Source organism: Osmia bicornis, chromosome 11, assembly GCF_907164935.1.
Source record: "Osmia bicornis bicornis chromosome 11, iOsmBic2.1, whole genome shotgun sequence".
NCBI classification, from domain to species: domain Eukaryota; kingdom Metazoa; phylum Arthropoda; class Insecta; order Hymenoptera; family Megachilidae; genus Osmia; species Osmia bicornis.
This window is the reverse complement of record NC_060226.1, coordinates 2,310,443-2,326,542: the sequence shown is the minus strand read 5'-3', so window position 1 is coordinate 2,326,542 and position 16,100 is coordinate 2,310,443. Positions and strand designations below refer to the sequence as shown.

The following is a 16,100-nucleotide window of genomic DNA, read 5'->3' as shown; positions in this document are numbered from 1 at the left end:
ATGGGTTACGACGCCATTGATATTGGTTCGAAATATAATTTTGTAAAGGGTATATAATATAATTGGTAACGTTTTAATTTATTATAATCAATTATTAACATTTATTATTGCTTTTTTTGAGTCGTTGTTAAGTGTAAGCATGTTTAATAATTAATTGGTACCAAAGTCGAGGAAGAAAAAATTAGAATTTTGTTTTTATCAATTAATACAAAAAGTATCATTAATATTTCATTTTATTAGATAATTTCGTCTAGTATTTTAATAGATTTGTTTTAAATTAGAACAAAATTGAAATAATTCGTATTTTACTGCAAATGATTGCTTCTCTTCTGCAATTATAAATTATTTTAAACATTCTATTTTTGTTAAATCGTAGTAATTATATTATAATATCTAGTTTTCGATGCAAGTTTAAATTAAAATAGAATCACGTTTTCAAATCACATGCTGTTTAAGCATGATTAATTATTGGATTTTGCTTATTGAAAAGAATTAGATAATTTATAAATTACGAGGGTAATAGAATTTCCAACAATGTTTAATATGCTTACAATCTTAACAACAAAAATCCACTGCTTTAATAAAATAGTTTATTATATGTATTTAACAATGATTGTTTATCCTTGTAATATTCATTGGAATAATTATCAACAATTATTTAATACATTTCATTATTACGAGATAATCTAGGATCAATATTCAACTTCAATAATATTCGTGTTCGTTGATATTTCCATTTACACATAACAATATTTCCTTAACGAATGCTCAATAAGAAGAATGTTGGTTTTGTTTTGTATATTTCCACCCATCCCCAACCTCCTCACTAATCTTTTCTTCCAGGAATTGTTGTGGCCGCGCGCAAGGCGGTCGGTAGAGTCAGTGCTTGTACGAACATATTTCCAATGTTTTGATTTTTTCAAGGGTGAACTGGCCCTGAATAGAGTTGCGTTTGTACAATTAGGAATCACGAGAAAGTAGAGTCAGTGTTTGCTGCGTATTATAAAGTATTTTCTAGAGTATCGCGGCTCTGCTTTTTCCTTTTTCATCGTGAAAGTAGAGTCACTACAATTGTTCAATTGAAATTATTCACGGTCGCGTTACTATTTTTATTTTTAATTTTTTTTTTAATTGCTCGATATATCCGGCATTAGAGTCAAAGCACCACTGAAGATGAGTCTTGGGCGTTGCTCCATAAGGAAAGAGTGTAAGTATCTTATTACTTTATTTAATTAATTTTAATTGAAATAGAATAATTTACAATTTCAATACTTGATAATTGAGATTTTTTCTTAATTGCTATTGCTAATATTTTATAAAATTCAATTTCATATATAATTTTATTAGAATAAAAATTGATAATTTGCAAAATTAACCGTAATTCTTTTTTGTTTTGTTACAGATGAATTTTTTTATTTTGCCGAGTTCCTGGATATCCTGATGATGGCTTTCTTCACGACTTCCGCCTTGGTACGTCACTTAATTGCTTTTTATTAAAATAGAATAATTTTCAATTTCAACACTTGATAATTGAGATTTCTTTTTAATTGCTAATATTTTATAAAATTCAATTTCATATAAAATTTTATTAGAATAAAAATTGCTAATTTTCAAAATTAACCGTAATTCTTCTTTTTTTGTTACAGATGAATCTTCTCCTACAAGGCAGCCTCCTACCTGGTGTTGTCCATCCTCCTACTTGACTGTCGGAAGAAGAGTATATCTGCGAACGGTGAGTCGCATGTTTTATGGTTCCTCCGGTGCCCAATCATGTCGTAGGACGAATGGTCCGAATCGACACGGGCTACTGGTTGTATACGTGGTTAGCGAGCACAGTGACCATGGGTACGCTTATACTCATGTGTAGTAACATTTTTATTGTGTTTGATTTCATTTAGTTCAGGCTAGGTCTTCTTGCACTTCGCGTTTAAATATTATTTCTATTCCACATATTCCAATAGATATTTATGAAATATTTGAATGCTTTTAAATATTCATGATACAATTTTATAATAAAACGTGGAATATGAAATATTTTCAAATTAAGTAAATACAGAAATAATTTTATTTAGTTTTTCTTTAAAGGAGAAGTTAGATACCATCTGATTTAGTTATCATAAAGATTCAAATCGATATAATATTGCTTTTATAATATGTATACTAGATATACATATTAATTATGCTTTTACATTAATTGTAAATTCAAATATAATTTGAGAATTTTTTCCGAGTAGTAAAGTTCAATTCCTTCTATAGCGAAGTTTAACTTATTTACACGTTCATAAAAAAATGAACAATTTATGTGCAAGAAGACAATTCGTGACGGGTAGATTTCCAAGCCAGAGTGATCTATTTCAACACATTTTGCGTATTCTTGAAAATTCACTCTGAGGAGGGAGTCGCCCGAGGATGTTTTATTAATTTTCACAATAAATTCTTTTTTCACTACAAAGAATTCTTAATTAGAGACATTAAATTCTTTTTTATTAGAATTTTGCATTTCTTAAATTAGTGTTGCGAGAAATTTCCGACGCGAGAGTAAATATGACGATGCACTGACTAGTATTCGGTGGGAATCCTTTTGGTTCTTAATCTCAATCCAATGTATTATTTATTTAATGAAATTAGTTACAAGGATTCCGCGGCATAAGACCGTGAACACCATCTCTGGGAGATATACCCATGCATTACTAGGCCTTTGCAGGCGCAGCTTTAGAATACGGAACATATGAAAATATGTCACCATATTCTAAACTGTAGTCCTTTTGTCTATACTATGGGCGTCCGTCAATCTGACACCGTTGGATGCAACGTGTTGGACGGGCGGGTAGCGCTCTTAGCGAAGGGGTGCACTCTGTCCTGGCGTTACGACGTCCAGGCGGGGTGGGTGGTATGTAGCGTCTGGCGTAAGACTAGGGGGCGTGAGACCCTTCGTTGCCAGCTGATATTAGCAGTGCACCATGTTTGCGTCATAGTTGCTCTATTTTGCTTTTCAGTATTTGTTCTTAAAGCTTCATATTTACAAAGTCGAGTCACTTTTATTATTAAATTAAAATAGTGTAATATTAGCCCGTTAGATGTTTATGTACTAATCATGTTTGTAGATCAGGATTTTCAGATTTAACCCCTTCCGTGTTTATTGCCAAAGCCCATTCACGTGCCCAGGTGCTACTTGGATGGGTAGAGGCAATGGGCACGATGACCTAGTTCATAAGAATAATAATTAATAAGCGGCTGGCATTGTGTTAGTATATCGTGCACGACGTAATTTCCACATATGGTGTGTGTGTTTTTAGGCTGTGGGATTGCGTCGGTTTAATAACTTTTTTTTATTTACTTTTAATTTGAAATAATATTTTATTCAACAAGATGTACAATGAACGTACAAACCAAATAATATTATTACCATTACTATTACTATATTGCCATTACTATTACCATGATTATTACCATTATTATGAAATATATTCTATATCAAAGTAGTTAATTAAATTTTGTAATTATCATTATACGCAATGATTGCTAGCCTTGCCAGACGATTTCAGTGAAAAATGGTACGTACCGTAGAGTGTGATGTGAGATGAAACTCGGGTGACGGAGGCGTCCCGGGACGTTCTCCCTAGTTTAGGCTCTTGCGCCCGGGTGGAGTGTATGGGGGTCGTGGAATGAATTTTTCTGAGAATGTGATTTTGCCTTTTTTAAATATAGCGTTAGGTAGGTAGGTAGTATACCTTCTGGTGTGTGTGATAGATTGTAAATAGGTAGGGCCGGGACAGGTTGTCACGGTCTCTTGGTCGGGTAGGCGCGATTTCGCGTGATCAACCTGTACCTGGAATATATTTGAAGAATTGACGATACGATCGATACGAATGGAGTATGCCGTTCGCCTTTGATCTATCTGTACAATTTTTCAAATTTTTGGCGACTTCATAAGTCGTCATACGCGATCGCGATGGCACGAAACGCACAAGTTCTGCTCGAGCACGGCACGTGTGCACGAACAACGACTTATATAAAGACCTTTTTCGTCCACGTGTCAATTAGAGTTTCGCGATTTTTCTTTTTTGTTGATTGTTTTTTTTTTGTTTTGCAAATTTGCAAGTCTCGAGCTTTAGATATAAGTTTCAGGTGGGTGGGCCGCCCGAAAAAAGAAGAGGCTACATGCCGAAGCGCCCCGACAAACTGTCTTTCAAGAGGGGAACTACTAATGATTTTGCATCCTTTTGCAAAAAAGGATGGGAAATCATTATCGTTACTACTTTGTCACTGTGCTTGCCTGTAGTTGTAGTTTTGTAATTGCAGGAGAAGAGGGGGCCCGTGACCCCCATGATTTTGGGCAAATCGCGTTTTTAATATAGTGTTGCGAATATTGACCACGGTTCAATTTAGTGTTGCGAATGAATATCGATCACGGTTCAATTTAATGTTGCGTATGCATGATTATCGCGATTTTCATTTAGTGTTGCGAATTTTAAATATCGCGTTTCATTCTTGCATTGCTTTAAAATAGAATTTAACTTTTCAATGTTGATTGCTTTAAGATTTTTGAGAGTTTTGCGTTTTAATGTTCATTGCCTTAGTGTTGCGAGTAAAAAATTCACGGTTTGAGAATCCCCCTTTTTTGCATTTTAATTGCATGTCTGTTAAAGATAGCGTTGCGAATGACATTAGCGCGATTGTTTCCCAGTGTTGCGACTTATAGGTAAATACGCGATTGCTTTTCATTAGTTTATAGAGTTCCCTGCTAATTAGTGTTGCGGTAATGAATATTCGCGTTTGCATTAGAGTTGCGATATATGATGAAGTGCCCAAAAACGATCCAGTGGAGTTGCCATGGTCCATAAGGCAGCTATGGACCAGCTGCCGTGATACAGCCTTGGATTGGCTGTACCCCTTTTTTAGATTAGTGTTGCGTCTTACAAAATTCGGTAGATTTGAGCAGTGTTGCGTTACAGTTCGCGTTTTCTCTTTTTTTCTTTTTTTCAGCTTAGCGTTGCGTATAATGGAGCAGCCTTCACGCGTACGCTTTTGTACATATTATATAATTAATGAAATTAGTGTTGCGAGTAAAAAATTCACGGTTTGAGAATCCCCCTTTTCTGCATTTTAATTGCATGTCTGTTAAAGATAGTGTTGCGAATGACATTAGCGCGATTGTTTCCCAGTGTTGCGACTTACAGGTAAATACGCGATTGCTTTGCATTAGTTTATAGAGTTCCCTGCTAATTAGTGTTGCGGTAATAAATATTCGCGTTTTGCATTAGAAATGCCCAAAAACGATCCAGTGGAGTTGCCATGGTCCATAAGGCAGCTATGGACCAGCTGCCGTGGTACAGCCTTGGATTGGCTGTACCCCTTTTTTAGATTAGTGTTGCGTCTTACTAAATTCGGTAGATTTGAGTAGTGTTGCGTTACAGTTCGCGTTTTCTCTTTTTTTCTTTTTTTCAGCTTAGCGTTGCGCATACTGAAGCAGCCTTTACGCGTACGCGTGAATTTGTACATATTATATAAATAATGAAATTAGTGTTGCGAATGAATTCGCGATTGTTAATTAGTGGAAGTAACTATGACTCACATTCGGTGGGAGTCCTTTTAAGGATTCCGCGGCCTGAGACCGTGAACACCATCTCATGGGAGACAAACCCATGCATTACTAGGCCTTTGCAGGCGCAGCTTTAGAATACGGAACATATGAAAATATGTTACCATATTCTAAACTGTAGTCCTTTTGTCTATACTATGGGCGTCCGTCAATCTGACACCGTTGGATGCAACGTGTTGGACGGGCGGGTAGCGCTCTTAGCGAAGGGGTGCATCCTGTCCTGGCGTTACGACGTCCAGGCGGGGTGGGTGGTATGTAGCGTCTGGCGTAAGACTAGGGGGCGTGAGACCCTTCGTTGCCAGCCGATGTTTTGTCATAGTTCAGAATGTTTGCAATTTTGAAATTAGTGTTGCGTGTGATTTCGGTTTGTTTTATAGGGTTTGCTTAGGGATTGCTCTTATGGGCAGTCAAACTTTTCTTTTCAGCTTCCCCTGTACCCTCCCTCCCACTGCCATGCCCCCATTTTTTTTTCTTCCCTTTTTTTAATTTTGAAAATTTTGAGCATTCGGTTGTTGGAAATACTGTTAAATAATATATGAATTTAATGTTTTCAGAATATTATTAAATACGATAAAGTTTTAAATAGAACTTTATTCAAAGTTTTATTTAAAATGAAAGTTCATTTTATTTTGTGATGATTGGTGATAAATTATTTCAAGGAATATTTGTTCATTCGAGATAGCTTATTAAATTTTAATTCTACTTTATTTAAACAAAAGTAGTGGATAATTGTTGTTCGAGTTGCTTAGTTTTAATTTTTGATCGCCATGTTTTGTTTCAAGCTTACGGAGAAGCTAATTAAATTACTTTTATAAATTTTCAAATTCTTTTCCTGAAAAGCAAAGTCCACTCGTAATTTTTTTTCAGTTTTTCCATTTACAATAAATTTGCATTGAAAGCTGTATTGAATAATATAATGCAATAAAGTCAAGTAGAGTCGTGGTTGTACGTACTATAAATTGCAGTAAAAGGCAGTTGTTTCAATTAAAATATTGAGTGCTATTTGTCGCGAAATGAAGGAATATTAAATACAATAAAATGAAATAATTAATGTTCTTAACTCAAATCACTTAACTCAAATATATATTTTTCTGAATTTTTTTCTCTTTACTTTGGTACTGAAGTTTGCTTCAAATTCATATTTCGTATCAAATTGATTTTGAATTATTAACAACCACTCTGACTTTTATAAAATTTTATTGTTACTAATGTATCTTCTTTCCAGCTATTAATTTTTTATCTGGATTCAATTAATCAGTTTCTGTTACAGAGAAATATCTTTATAGGAAGTATGAAATAATAATATCGTATAATCGACTGGAAGAAATGTAGCGTCCATAAATGGAATTCAATATAGCCAATTAAGTAAAACAAGGTGAAAATGACTGAAAGGAAAAATGATTCTTATAAGTGGTAATATTTGAACCGTACTATTTTCGAGAATTATATTTAATCCTTATTTGTTTTTCCAGACAGGTTGTAAATTTATGATTAAGGCCACATGAGCCTTATTATTTTCTTAAATTATGTTTAATCCTTTTCAGTTTTATTTTAGGAGGTATTCTGGCGAGGACAACAAAATCAACAAATTCATTGGACTTATTTATGTATATAGTCATTAAGATATAATCGTCAAACACTGCAGTGTTTAATTAGGAAGCATTAGATTTAAGCGAATTTTTAATATAATTACGAGCGCTCGGATAGGTACTTAGAGATTCTTAGTAGTATAAGCATGTAGGACAAATATGCAATTGCATATATATTAATTACAGATCTGTAATCAAAATCAAAATTAAAAAATATTGCGATAGGAATAAAAAGCAAAAATCTACGTAAATATATGTATAGATAAGTAGATAGGTAGGTAGCGAATAAAAATAATGCTCCTTTGTTGTTCGTTTGCACAACAGTCAAAAATGTTTTGCAAATGTGCATCAAGAGGATGATGGTATTGAATAAAAATAAAAATTTGCATAAATGGAGGGTGGATGGGATGAGGTAGGGCGGGTCTCCACCCGCAGCAACCTCCCCGTGGTGAGACCTGGGCAATCGTTATTATTTGGTGACTAATTAATAACTGTATCATTATTTCTATGGTATATTTATTAATTATGCAGCAAATAATACGAGCGAATTGGCTGCGAAAATGCTTTTTTTCTATTTAATCTCTATTATATTTTTTTCAGGAACTATGTCTTCGAGATTCTGAAGTGTAATATTAATGAATGCATGGTCAGTATTGTTTAATTATGTAAAGCATGCCGCTATAACTAAGGTGGCGCTTAAATCAGTTCGGCCCAATTTTCGATGAAACGCGGGCTGTTTTACCGACACGGAATTCGGAGTTCGGCCTCGACGCTTGCATTGCTAAAGTTCAAGCAATAGGTCTATATATGTGATGTCTGTATATATATATATTACTATGTAATAAGGTAATAATCATGAAAAGAGTGAAAATCAAGTCAAAAAGACCAAATCCATTGTTTGAACTTTGGTTAGAAGAATGGAAAAAAGAAGCTGCATTCAGAAATTCTACTTTGGAGCATAATTTTTCAAAGGCACTTGCTTCTTTGAAAAAATATCCTTTACCATTAAATTCTGGGAAAGACTGTATAATATTGCAACATTTTGGTACAAAATTATGCTTGATGTTGGATAAAAAACTTGAAGAGTATAATGCTCAAAATACAGATACAATAAACAAAGACGATTTAGTTTGTACTCACTGTGATTTTAATAGGCAACATACACCTGAAAAGAGATATAAATCACAAAATGTTTTAGATATTAATTACTTGCACGAAGAGGTAAATACGTACATATTTATATATAAGTATTAGTAATACGATTAGCTGTATTTATTTACGTATATAATGTATGTATTCATGTAATTAAAACATTGGTTTTTATTTTAAGACAGAACTGGCAATATTTGATAAGTTGAACTTATCAGCATGGGACTTAGAGAATTATGCAGCTTTATTGACTTTATATAAAAAAGCACAATGCCCTTATTATTTAGGTATTCTGTAAACAATATTTGTAAGATTTCATAATTATTTTTCTGTTTGTTTAATTGATCAACATTGAATTTATTAGGGTTTGTTATGGAGACAGATTTACTGTGTGAAATTATAAATTTGTGTAGACATGTATCAAAGGATTCAATTTTCAATTTGGTTGACAATGGTTTATTTTCTATGAGAGATGATCCTATCAGGTAATAAATTAATATTGTTAATAATAGACTGTAAGTTTGTATAAAATATGCAATATAATTAAATATAATGTGACTTACATAGATATAATCTCACAGACCATGGCACAAATATTGCTAAAAAGATATGTGAAATTGCTGCTATTGATGTTAAATTGATAAAGTCTTCTGAAGACCTAAATCAGATTCAAATATCTTTAAAGTCATTTATCAGTGATAAAGTTACAAATGTAGAAACATCTAATGGATGTTCTAAAAATGTTCAGAATGATACGTCTTCAAAACTTTATAAATCTAAATCTGCAGAATTTCCTATAAGCAGACAGCCTGATAAGTATTTCACGCAACAAAAATATAAGAAAAAGGCAAAAAATATAAATAATTGTGAGTTACTAAAGAAAGCAAATTTTACTGATAATATTGAGAGAAACATTTACTTAGAACCAAATAAATTTGATATAATATTGTTAGTAGACACTCAGGAGATTTGTGGGTATGTTTCATTTGATCAATTTTTCATACAAATTTATTATGAGACGTTTAAATAATTTTCTTGTAGTGGTAAAACAAAACCTCAGCATGATGCTACAATAGTTGAACTGACCCAACTTGGTGTATTATTTGAGATACGACATTTGAAAGTTGGTGATTTCGCATGGATCGCTAGGTGTAGAATTACAAACAATGAATTAATTTTACCGTATATAGTAGAAAGAAAACGAATAGATGATTTGAGCTCAAGTATCACAGACGGACGATTTCACGAACAAAAGGTATTTGATAATTAATTTTCAATTACTTGGATTTATATAATCAAAAAGGAAATCTTTTTGTACAGTTTAGATTAAAGCAATCTGGAATTACAAATCTTATGTATATAATTGAGGAATATAAGAAAGAACAACGATTAGCAATACCATATTCATCATTGATGCAAGCTTCTATTAATACTTTGATACAAGATGGTTTTTCAGTCAAATATACAAAGAATCACAAAGATTCTATGTTGTATTTGTCATCTTTAACAAAGATTTTAATAAAAGTTTTTAAGGTATGCCATTTTTTTTTGACACACTTGAATCATTAGTACCATATATTAGGAGTAAATTATTTTTATTTTAGGGAAAGAATTTAGTAGGTTGTGGAAAAGAAATTGTTACCCAGACAGATAGTTCAAGCAACATTTGTAATCTTATGGAATTCGGAGAGTTCAATAAGGGAGCATCTAAACAAAAAGTATGTACGGTAGTTATGTTATTAATATCGAGTACGATGATTACATAAATAAAATCTTTTATTAGGTATTTAAAGTAAATGAAATGTTTATCCGCCAACTACTGCAATTAAAAGGAATTTCCGTGGATAAAGCTTTTGCAATCGTGGAACGTTATCCAACCCCGCGAACATTAATTAATGCGTTTCAAACGCCCGGTTGCAATGCGGAATTATTATTAGCAAATATTGAATACGGAAATAAGAAATCTATGGTCGGACCGGTAATTAGCAAAACAATTTATCAATTATACACTAACAAGAATTTAAAATGATTCTTGATAACTTAGCAGACTACATTTTATTATTGAAATAAGGCTACCTTGTATGTTATATATCATATGATCACGTTTTGATAAATGAAATTCACGAATAAGAAGAAAATCTGAACTTACCTTTTATTTTTATTTTCATATTTCGATAAAATGCATACACTATTATTATAGGGTTTCAATAAATTAGTGCAACAATTTCAACAAAATCATTTGTAATATCAGTTTCATAGTGTGATTAAGTTATATAAATTATATCTATCGATTATCAAAGTCTTACGTCGAAGTAGCTGTTTCATCATTGGGATCAGTCGGATTGTAAGTAGATGTAAAAGATCATTCTCTCATTGACAGAAACATTGTAAAATACGACATGCATGCTTTAACTGTCTTTTAATTAAAATAAGTTAATTGCTAATATGTTACCAAGGGCAACAACTTGACCAATGTTATTATCGATACGTACTTTTCCAAAGTTTTGAATGTCCATCTCGTATAATCCAACTGCGCTCAAAATACATGGTCTGTTGCATCTTATTTGCATAGTGTAAAGTACTTTTCGAAATCTTATTGGCATCTCGTACCATTTCGAATTATATCTGTTAGAAAATTCAGGAACAAATCTAGGAAATAGTATTGACAAATACTATGTCACATATTATGGTACTTACACTGTTTCTGGTAACAATAAAGCATGGTTCAGTAAGATTTGTCCAAATAGACTGATAAAAAACAAATGAAATTTCTGTGCAGCAAGGAACAAGACATATCTCATAACTTCTGCAGGTTGATCAACATACAAAATAATCTGTAAAATAAATGTATGAAGATCTAAATCATTGATATACAAGGGTGAAATTGTTCTTACCCGAACAGCAGTGAAGCTGATGAGCACCATATTTATTCCGACCTGCACCAAATTCAAGATCTGGCTACATTTCTGTAAAGCGATGAAAAAGCTAGAAAAATAAAGAAAAAGCAAATCAGATGAACTCTGAGTACTTAAACCCGTTTAGAAGTCGTTTTTTTTTTTACGGAACCCGTACAAACTGGAGAGCTCTATGATGTGTAATTACGCATCGTCTAAACTGTTTGTATCTGTTGTTCTCCATTGCAGTTTCATTTGGGTATAAATTATTTGTGGTCGCCATTTCAACCTGATAACTGTACATTTGTAATTAGGAATATAATTCACAGACAACAGGAAGCTTTAATATAAATTAAATACCATGGAAAACAAAAATATTTACCCACATACGTCAAATAATCCGCTAGCATGATGAATGATAAGCATGTATAAGGAATCTACGGTGACGATTATGAATATGGAAACGCAGGAGGTCCAAGACAAATGTAAATGAATGGCGAAAAAATGATCATCAACTTCTATGAATATATAATTAACATTGAACAGTAGTTGTCGTCGACGAGTTTCATTCAATGGCATAATGATATCCAAAGTTGGAGGAATTAACGGAATATATAGAAACAATACTAAAAATGACAATAAAGTGCCTGAAAGAAATATACGGAAATTGAAGAATTGTACACACAGTTGCCATGCACATTATTAGGAGATATATGAAAATATACTTCTATACAAGTTTGCAATTCTGTTCCCTTGTTTGGTAATTTTGTCCAGTACGTGGATTTCGTTTTTTAATGTCTCCCAGTCTTCCGTAACAAAATCCAATAACACTTTAAACTACAATGCAAAACAGATAACGTAGAAGATTTGGGAAGATTATTTAAGAAGGGATGGTATAAGACCGAAAGAAATATCATTAGAAAAAATTAAATAGCGTCGAGTAGAGCATTATAGGATGGACGCGTTGGCGCCGAAAGTGGAAGCGGGAACGCCCTGTATATAAATATACGTACGTGTTTTTTGTTTCCAGAAACATTTCCGAATTTAATTATACTGGCACTCACTGTAAGTACGGGAATAAATGCCTCTACCGTTCTATCGAAATCCTTATTACGGATTGCTACACATAATTCTGCAACCTGTCGAATATTATTTTTAATTAGCAATACTTATTGCAAATTTGGAAGATAGTCCTTTTACCAGTGGAAGTATGCCAACAATCATGCTGAAGTTCACTAAGTACTGTCTGATTTTACCTCCTAGACTGTTATCGTACGGATCAACCCCGAGCAACATTAAATATTTTTTAAGTGCTTTGTAATGCTGAAGAGCGAATACATTGTTGCTTCGTGCTTGGACTATCTGAAATCCTAAATATCCGCGTTTCAATTTTAATTAGAACTTAACTGGTCTTCGAGGAGAAAAGATCGATGGCCCTCACGGTATTCAACACGTTCAAATATAACGGAAAAGATTATTCGTACCGTTTGTGGATTCAGATTCTCTGGGCAGCGACATTTCAACCGGTACAACACCGTCAGCAAACATCACGATTAAACGATTCCAGAAAAATGATGGAAATTTCACTTTATATGATTTATTGTATCATTATTTTTATTTCAAACGATGATTGGACAATTACGAACAACGGCCATTAAATAAATTAGTTGATCTTTCGATTAGTTGGCAGGTATAGATTACGGGGGCATTTTCGGATCACCCTACGGTAGAGCTGCAATACTTTTCGGTATGTAAGAAAATGAGGTCTATAAGTGCCAGGCTTTTATCCGAAACGAACACCGCAAGTATACATAGTTATAAGTGGACTTTCAGTCGGACTTCCTTAACTAGTGTTTCTCGTGATACTTTGACAAAGCAACATTAGGTGAGAAAACAGACTTAATATTATTTTATTATATATATTGTTTCATTATGAAGTGGGTATAAAAAAAAAGGAGGAATTGAAAGGCAGGATGCTTCTGTAATATTAGAATAAATATAACGTAACGATTTTATTTCAGAATACCAGCTGATTCTACTTACATACGTTCGTTACTACAGAAACAATCCACAGCCTTTATATTTGTTTTTTAATTAATCTAAAATCCAGTTTGTAAAATGTAACAGACATTGCTGAATTAATTTTGAGCATTAACGATGGATCTTATTCCCTCAGTGACAGCAGCATTGTGATATAAGACATACACATTCTGAAAGCCTTGAAAAATAAATATAAGTATTAGAAATCTTACCATTGGTGTAAATATGCAGGATTTTTCGTTTCTAGTTTGACTTTTTCACATTCCAGGCTCTACCTTGTTACTCCAGGGAACATTACATTAAATTAAAACGTACCGATGCAAAATTCTCCATGTTCATCTGATACAATCCACCAGCGGTCAATACACACAATTTATTTGCTCTTATTTGCATAAGATAAACCATCCTCTGAATTTTCACCGGCGTCTTATACCAGTTGGAACTGTATCTGTTACGAAATCGGTGAAAAATTTAGATTGAAATTTATTATCCGATACTTATGCATAAATGTATCTGTTACGACGTTACATATTCGCAGCAAGATCCGAACAATGATCAATCAGCACTTGTCCAGGTAGACTGATAACGAACAAATGAAATTGTTCCGCGCCAAGAAATATTGCATTTCTGATAGCTTCTTCTGTCGAATCGGTATCCATATTTAAAACTGTCTGCAACGAACATCAAAGATATTAACATTCTTTCGCTTTTCTTTTGTAACAGAGTATTTACCTGGACAGCAGTTACACTTATGCCTATCATATTCAATCCAATCTGAAGTAAATAACTGTTTGTACTGTTTTCCTTCAAGATCTCGTAAAACCTCAAAGCAAAAATTAAAGATATCAGTTGCGTTCGGTGAACGAATTTTTTCATAAGTATACATTGTACAGAGTGTCCATTATAATTCGTAACAATTTCATTGTTGCTTTAAGAGGATTATTACAAATTACTATGGGCACTCTGTGCCATTCGTTACGAACTGGAGAGCCTTGTGATGCGTGATCACACAACGTCTGAAATCCGCGTATTTGTGATCATTCGTAGTACTCCTGTGAGTAACTAAGTTGTAGTCCTTTTCTGTTGCTTTCTGAATCTGATATCTGTTAATCGAACAACGAAAAAGTAAGCTTTTGCTTGTGTATTTTCTAATTTCATCGTACCCACCCGCATACGGCGAACAGTCCACTGTTATAATGAATGATAATCATATACAAAGAATCAATGGTAACTATACCGCTGACAATAATAAACGCGCCAATGGCTAATTGAAGATATACGATAAAAAAATATTCTCTTTCGTCGAAGATCAAATAATTTACTCTGAATATTTGCTGCCTTGGTCGGGTTTCGTTTAAGGGTACAATAATATCCAAACCGGGAGCAATCAATGGAACTGTTAGAAATACTCCTAGACACCCTAGCAATGTACCTGGAAAAGAATATACAAATGAAAAAAAGATTCTGAGATTTAGAATTCTGCGTGACTACCTACTTCTGTATAAATTGGCTAGCTTGCTTCCCTGTTCGATAACTTTATCCAACACGTGCAATTCATCGTTCAATTTTAACAATTCCCATTCTTCTATCATCAATTGGTATAATTTTCGAAACTATAATGCGACTAATTTTGATGATTTCGTAATATTTATGCTGCGTTTCTTGATCCATAAAGATATGTACCTACGTTTTTTTTATTCAGATGGCCATTCAGTATTTTAACAATAGTAGTCATACTCGCTATTAGGTGCGGCATACACTCAATAACAGCATCCATATCTTTTTCAAGCAACGAGACATGTAATTGAAACGACTATCCAATAATGTTTATGTAACAATTTTATTCAGTTATTTGGAATTATTTATTGGCATCATTACGATGCGTGCTTTCTTACCGTTGGAATAATAACACCAAGTAGAAGGGTTACCATCACAATCGTGAGAACGGTACGAATCCCGTCTCCTTGGTATGGATCCTGGCCAAAAAGTAACAAGTATTTCCTAAGCATCTTGCAATACGGAATGTCGTACACGTTGCTGCATCGTCCTTTAACTTCCTGAAACACTGAGAACTTTGATTTTTAATATCAGCTACACGGGTGTATCAAACACTGTACGATAGAAATGAATAATTAACAGATGTACAAATCGTGTCGAGATTAATTAGGGCGAATGTCTTTGAAGAAAAATACAAAATGGTAAAATTAACAAAAGATTTGATAAGAATACACAGTTGCGATCCCGATTCATCGTATAATAAAGTTCATTTAACGGATGCAAAAAATAAAAATAAATAAATTTCTTTCCTACTATTCGAGCCTTCGGTTTTGATGGCATTAAAGCAACGCGTTGAGTGTAGCGTATATTCGATTGCAAACAAAGGTGTGAATACGTAATTTAAAATACGGTTTGATCAGTTGACAGGTATAGAATTGTGGTGTCATTTTCGGATGATGGCAGGTATGTAGTTGTTGCATGATGGATAAGAAAATGATATCCATAGATAGGCTAACTGTGAACCTTTTGAAGGGAATATTAAAAATCTGTAGAAGGTGTGAAGGGGGGAAATATGGAAGGGAAAATTCACGAGACGATTCAGTTCACAGGGGTAACAGTGTCATAAACGGATCACTTTGAGTGGCTGGACAATAGGTGGATAGGAGATCCTTTCGTTCTAAAAAAGTACAGTTGTCACTTATGTGACAGTACCATAATATTGCAGTGGATGTTCCCAGTGATTTGAGATAAACAGACATGTCTATTCCTTGTGAATTTTTTCCTGTAAGACAAATACCAGAAAATAGTCGAAACAATAAACGTATCGTA

General features: G+C 33.3%; 4 protein-coding genes and 1 long non-coding RNA gene across 8 annotated transcripts; 2 read left to right on the top strand and 3 right to left on the bottom strand.

Moving 5' to 3' along the window:
* The first annotated feature begins 653 nt into the window (after positions 1-653).
* LOC123988311 lies at positions 654-1,942 on the top strand. Its single transcript, XR_006829881.1, has 3 exons — positions 654-1,207; positions 1,403-1,470; positions 1,647-1,942. It is a non-coding gene; the product is annotated as an uncharacterized LOC123988311 (long non-coding RNA).
* Positions 1,943-7,832: 5,890 nt separating this feature from the next.
* LOC114880723 (crossover junction endonuclease MUS81) lies at positions 7,833-11,150 on the top strand. 3 transcript variants are annotated; one of them, XM_029197030.2, is made up of 9 exons: positions 7,833-8,412; positions 8,522-8,627; positions 8,705-8,825; positions 8,908-9,315; positions 9,382-9,595; positions 9,661-9,873; positions 9,945-10,058; positions 10,124-10,318; positions 11,120-11,150. In XM_029197030.2, exons 1-9 carry the CDS (start codon positions 8,047-8,049, stop codon positions 11,141-11,143), a joined length of 1,761 nt encoding a protein of 586 aa, XP_029052863.2. In that variant the 5' UTR covers positions 7,833-8,046; the 3' UTR covers positions 11,144-11,150. The 3 variants fall into 3 exon arrangements, with proteins under 3 accessions (XP_029052863.2, XP_029052862.2, XP_029052861.2); XM_029197029.2 differs by lacking the exon at positions 11,120-11,150 and adding an exon at positions 10,541-10,743; XM_029197028.2 differs by lacking the exon at positions 11,120-11,150 and having other exon boundaries at positions 7,840-8,412; positions 10,124-10,742.
* On the bottom strand, positions 10,755-11,586 carry LOC123988304. Of its 2 annotated transcripts, XM_046287767.1 has the most exons (3): positions 11,235-11,586; positions 11,038-11,174; positions 10,755-10,965 (listed from the first exon to the last, which is right to left on the bottom strand). In XM_046287767.1, the coding sequence occupies exons 1-3, from the start codon at positions 11,262-11,264 to the stop codon at positions 10,764-10,766; spliced, it is 369 nt and encodes a 122-aa protein (XP_046143723.1). In that variant the 5' UTR covers positions 11,265-11,586; the 3' UTR covers positions 10,755-10,763. The 2 variants fall into 2 exon arrangements, with proteins under 2 accessions (XP_046143723.1, XP_046143722.1); XM_046287766.1 differs by having other exon boundaries at positions 11,038-11,571.
* Positions 11,587-11,609: 23 nt separating this feature from the next.
* Positions 11,610-12,800, bottom strand: LOC114880724. The gene is made up of 5 exons (XM_046287782.1): positions 12,719-12,800; positions 12,404-12,604; positions 12,299-12,354; positions 11,960-12,071; positions 11,610-11,881 (listed from the first exon to the last, which is right to left on the bottom strand). Exons 1-5 carry the CDS (start codon positions 12,780-12,782, stop codon positions 11,613-11,615), a joined length of 702 nt encoding a protein of 233 aa, XP_046143738.1. The 5' UTR covers positions 12,783-12,800; the 3' UTR covers positions 11,610-11,612.
* A 560-nt stretch (positions 12,801-13,360) lies between these two features.
* LOC114880725 lies at positions 13,361-16,061 on the bottom strand. Its single transcript, XM_046287765.1, has 10 exons — positions 15,585-16,061; positions 15,170-15,339; positions 14,962-15,087; positions 14,770-14,887; positions 14,442-14,706; positions 14,258-14,377; positions 14,007-14,097; positions 13,803-13,945; positions 13,590-13,722; positions 13,361-13,452 (listed from the first exon to the last, which is right to left on the bottom strand). Coding segments are annotated over exons 1-10 (1,221 nt in total). The 5' UTR covers positions 15,586-16,061; the 3' UTR covers positions 13,361-13,398.
* Between the last annotated feature and the right edge of the window lie 39 nt (positions 16,062-16,100).

What these genes read in the sequence shown, in the direction of transcription:
- LOC114880723 (XM_029197028.2), top strand. Translation starts at nt 8,047, where the DNA reads ATGAAAAGAGTGAAAATCAAGTCAAAAAGACCAAATCCATTGTTTGAA. An exon ending in TTAATTACTTGCACGAAGAG is followed by an intron (nt 8,413 to 8,521) that starts GTAAATACGTAC and finishes TTTTATTTTAAG; the next exon opens with ACAGAACTGGCAATATTTGA. An exon ending in TTTTAATAAAAGTTTTTAAG is followed by an intron (nt 9,874 to 9,944) that starts GTATGCCATTTT and finishes TTTTTATTTTAG; the next exon opens with GGAAAGAATTTAGTAGGTTG.
- LOC114880725 (XM_046287765.1), bottom strand. An exon ending in ACGCATCACAAGGCTCTCCA is followed by an intron (nt 14,098 to 14,257) that starts GTTCGTAACGAA and finishes TTTTGCTTTGAG; the next exon opens with GTTTTACGAGATCTTGAAGG. An exon ending in TAAGTGTAACTGCTGTCCAG is followed by an intron (nt 13,946 to 14,006) that starts GTAAATACTCTG and finishes TGTTCGTTGCAG; the next exon opens with ACAGTTTTAAATATGGATAC.
- LOC123988304 (XM_046287766.1), bottom strand. Translation starts at nt 11,264, where the DNA reads ATGGTGCTCATCAGCTTCACTGCTGTTCGGGTAAGAACAATTTCACCC. An exon ending in TTATTGTTACCAGAAACAGT is followed by an intron (nt 10,966 to 11,037) that starts GTAAGTACCATA and finishes ATTTTCTAACAG; the next exon opens with ATATAATTCGAAATGGTACG.
- LOC114880724 (XM_046287782.1), bottom strand. Translation starts at nt 12,782, where the DNA reads ATGTTTGCTGACGGTGTTGTACCGGTTGAAATGTCGCTGCCCAGAGAA. An exon ending in CATTTATTCCCGTACTTACA is followed by an intron (nt 12,072 to 12,298) that starts GTGAGTGCCAGT and finishes TTTGCATTGTAG; the next exon opens with TTTAAAGTGTTATTGGATTT. An exon ending in AATTGCAAACTTGTATAGAA is followed by an intron (nt 11,882 to 11,959) that starts GTATATTTTCAT and finishes TATTTCTTTCAG; the next exon opens with GCACTTTATTGTCATTTTTA.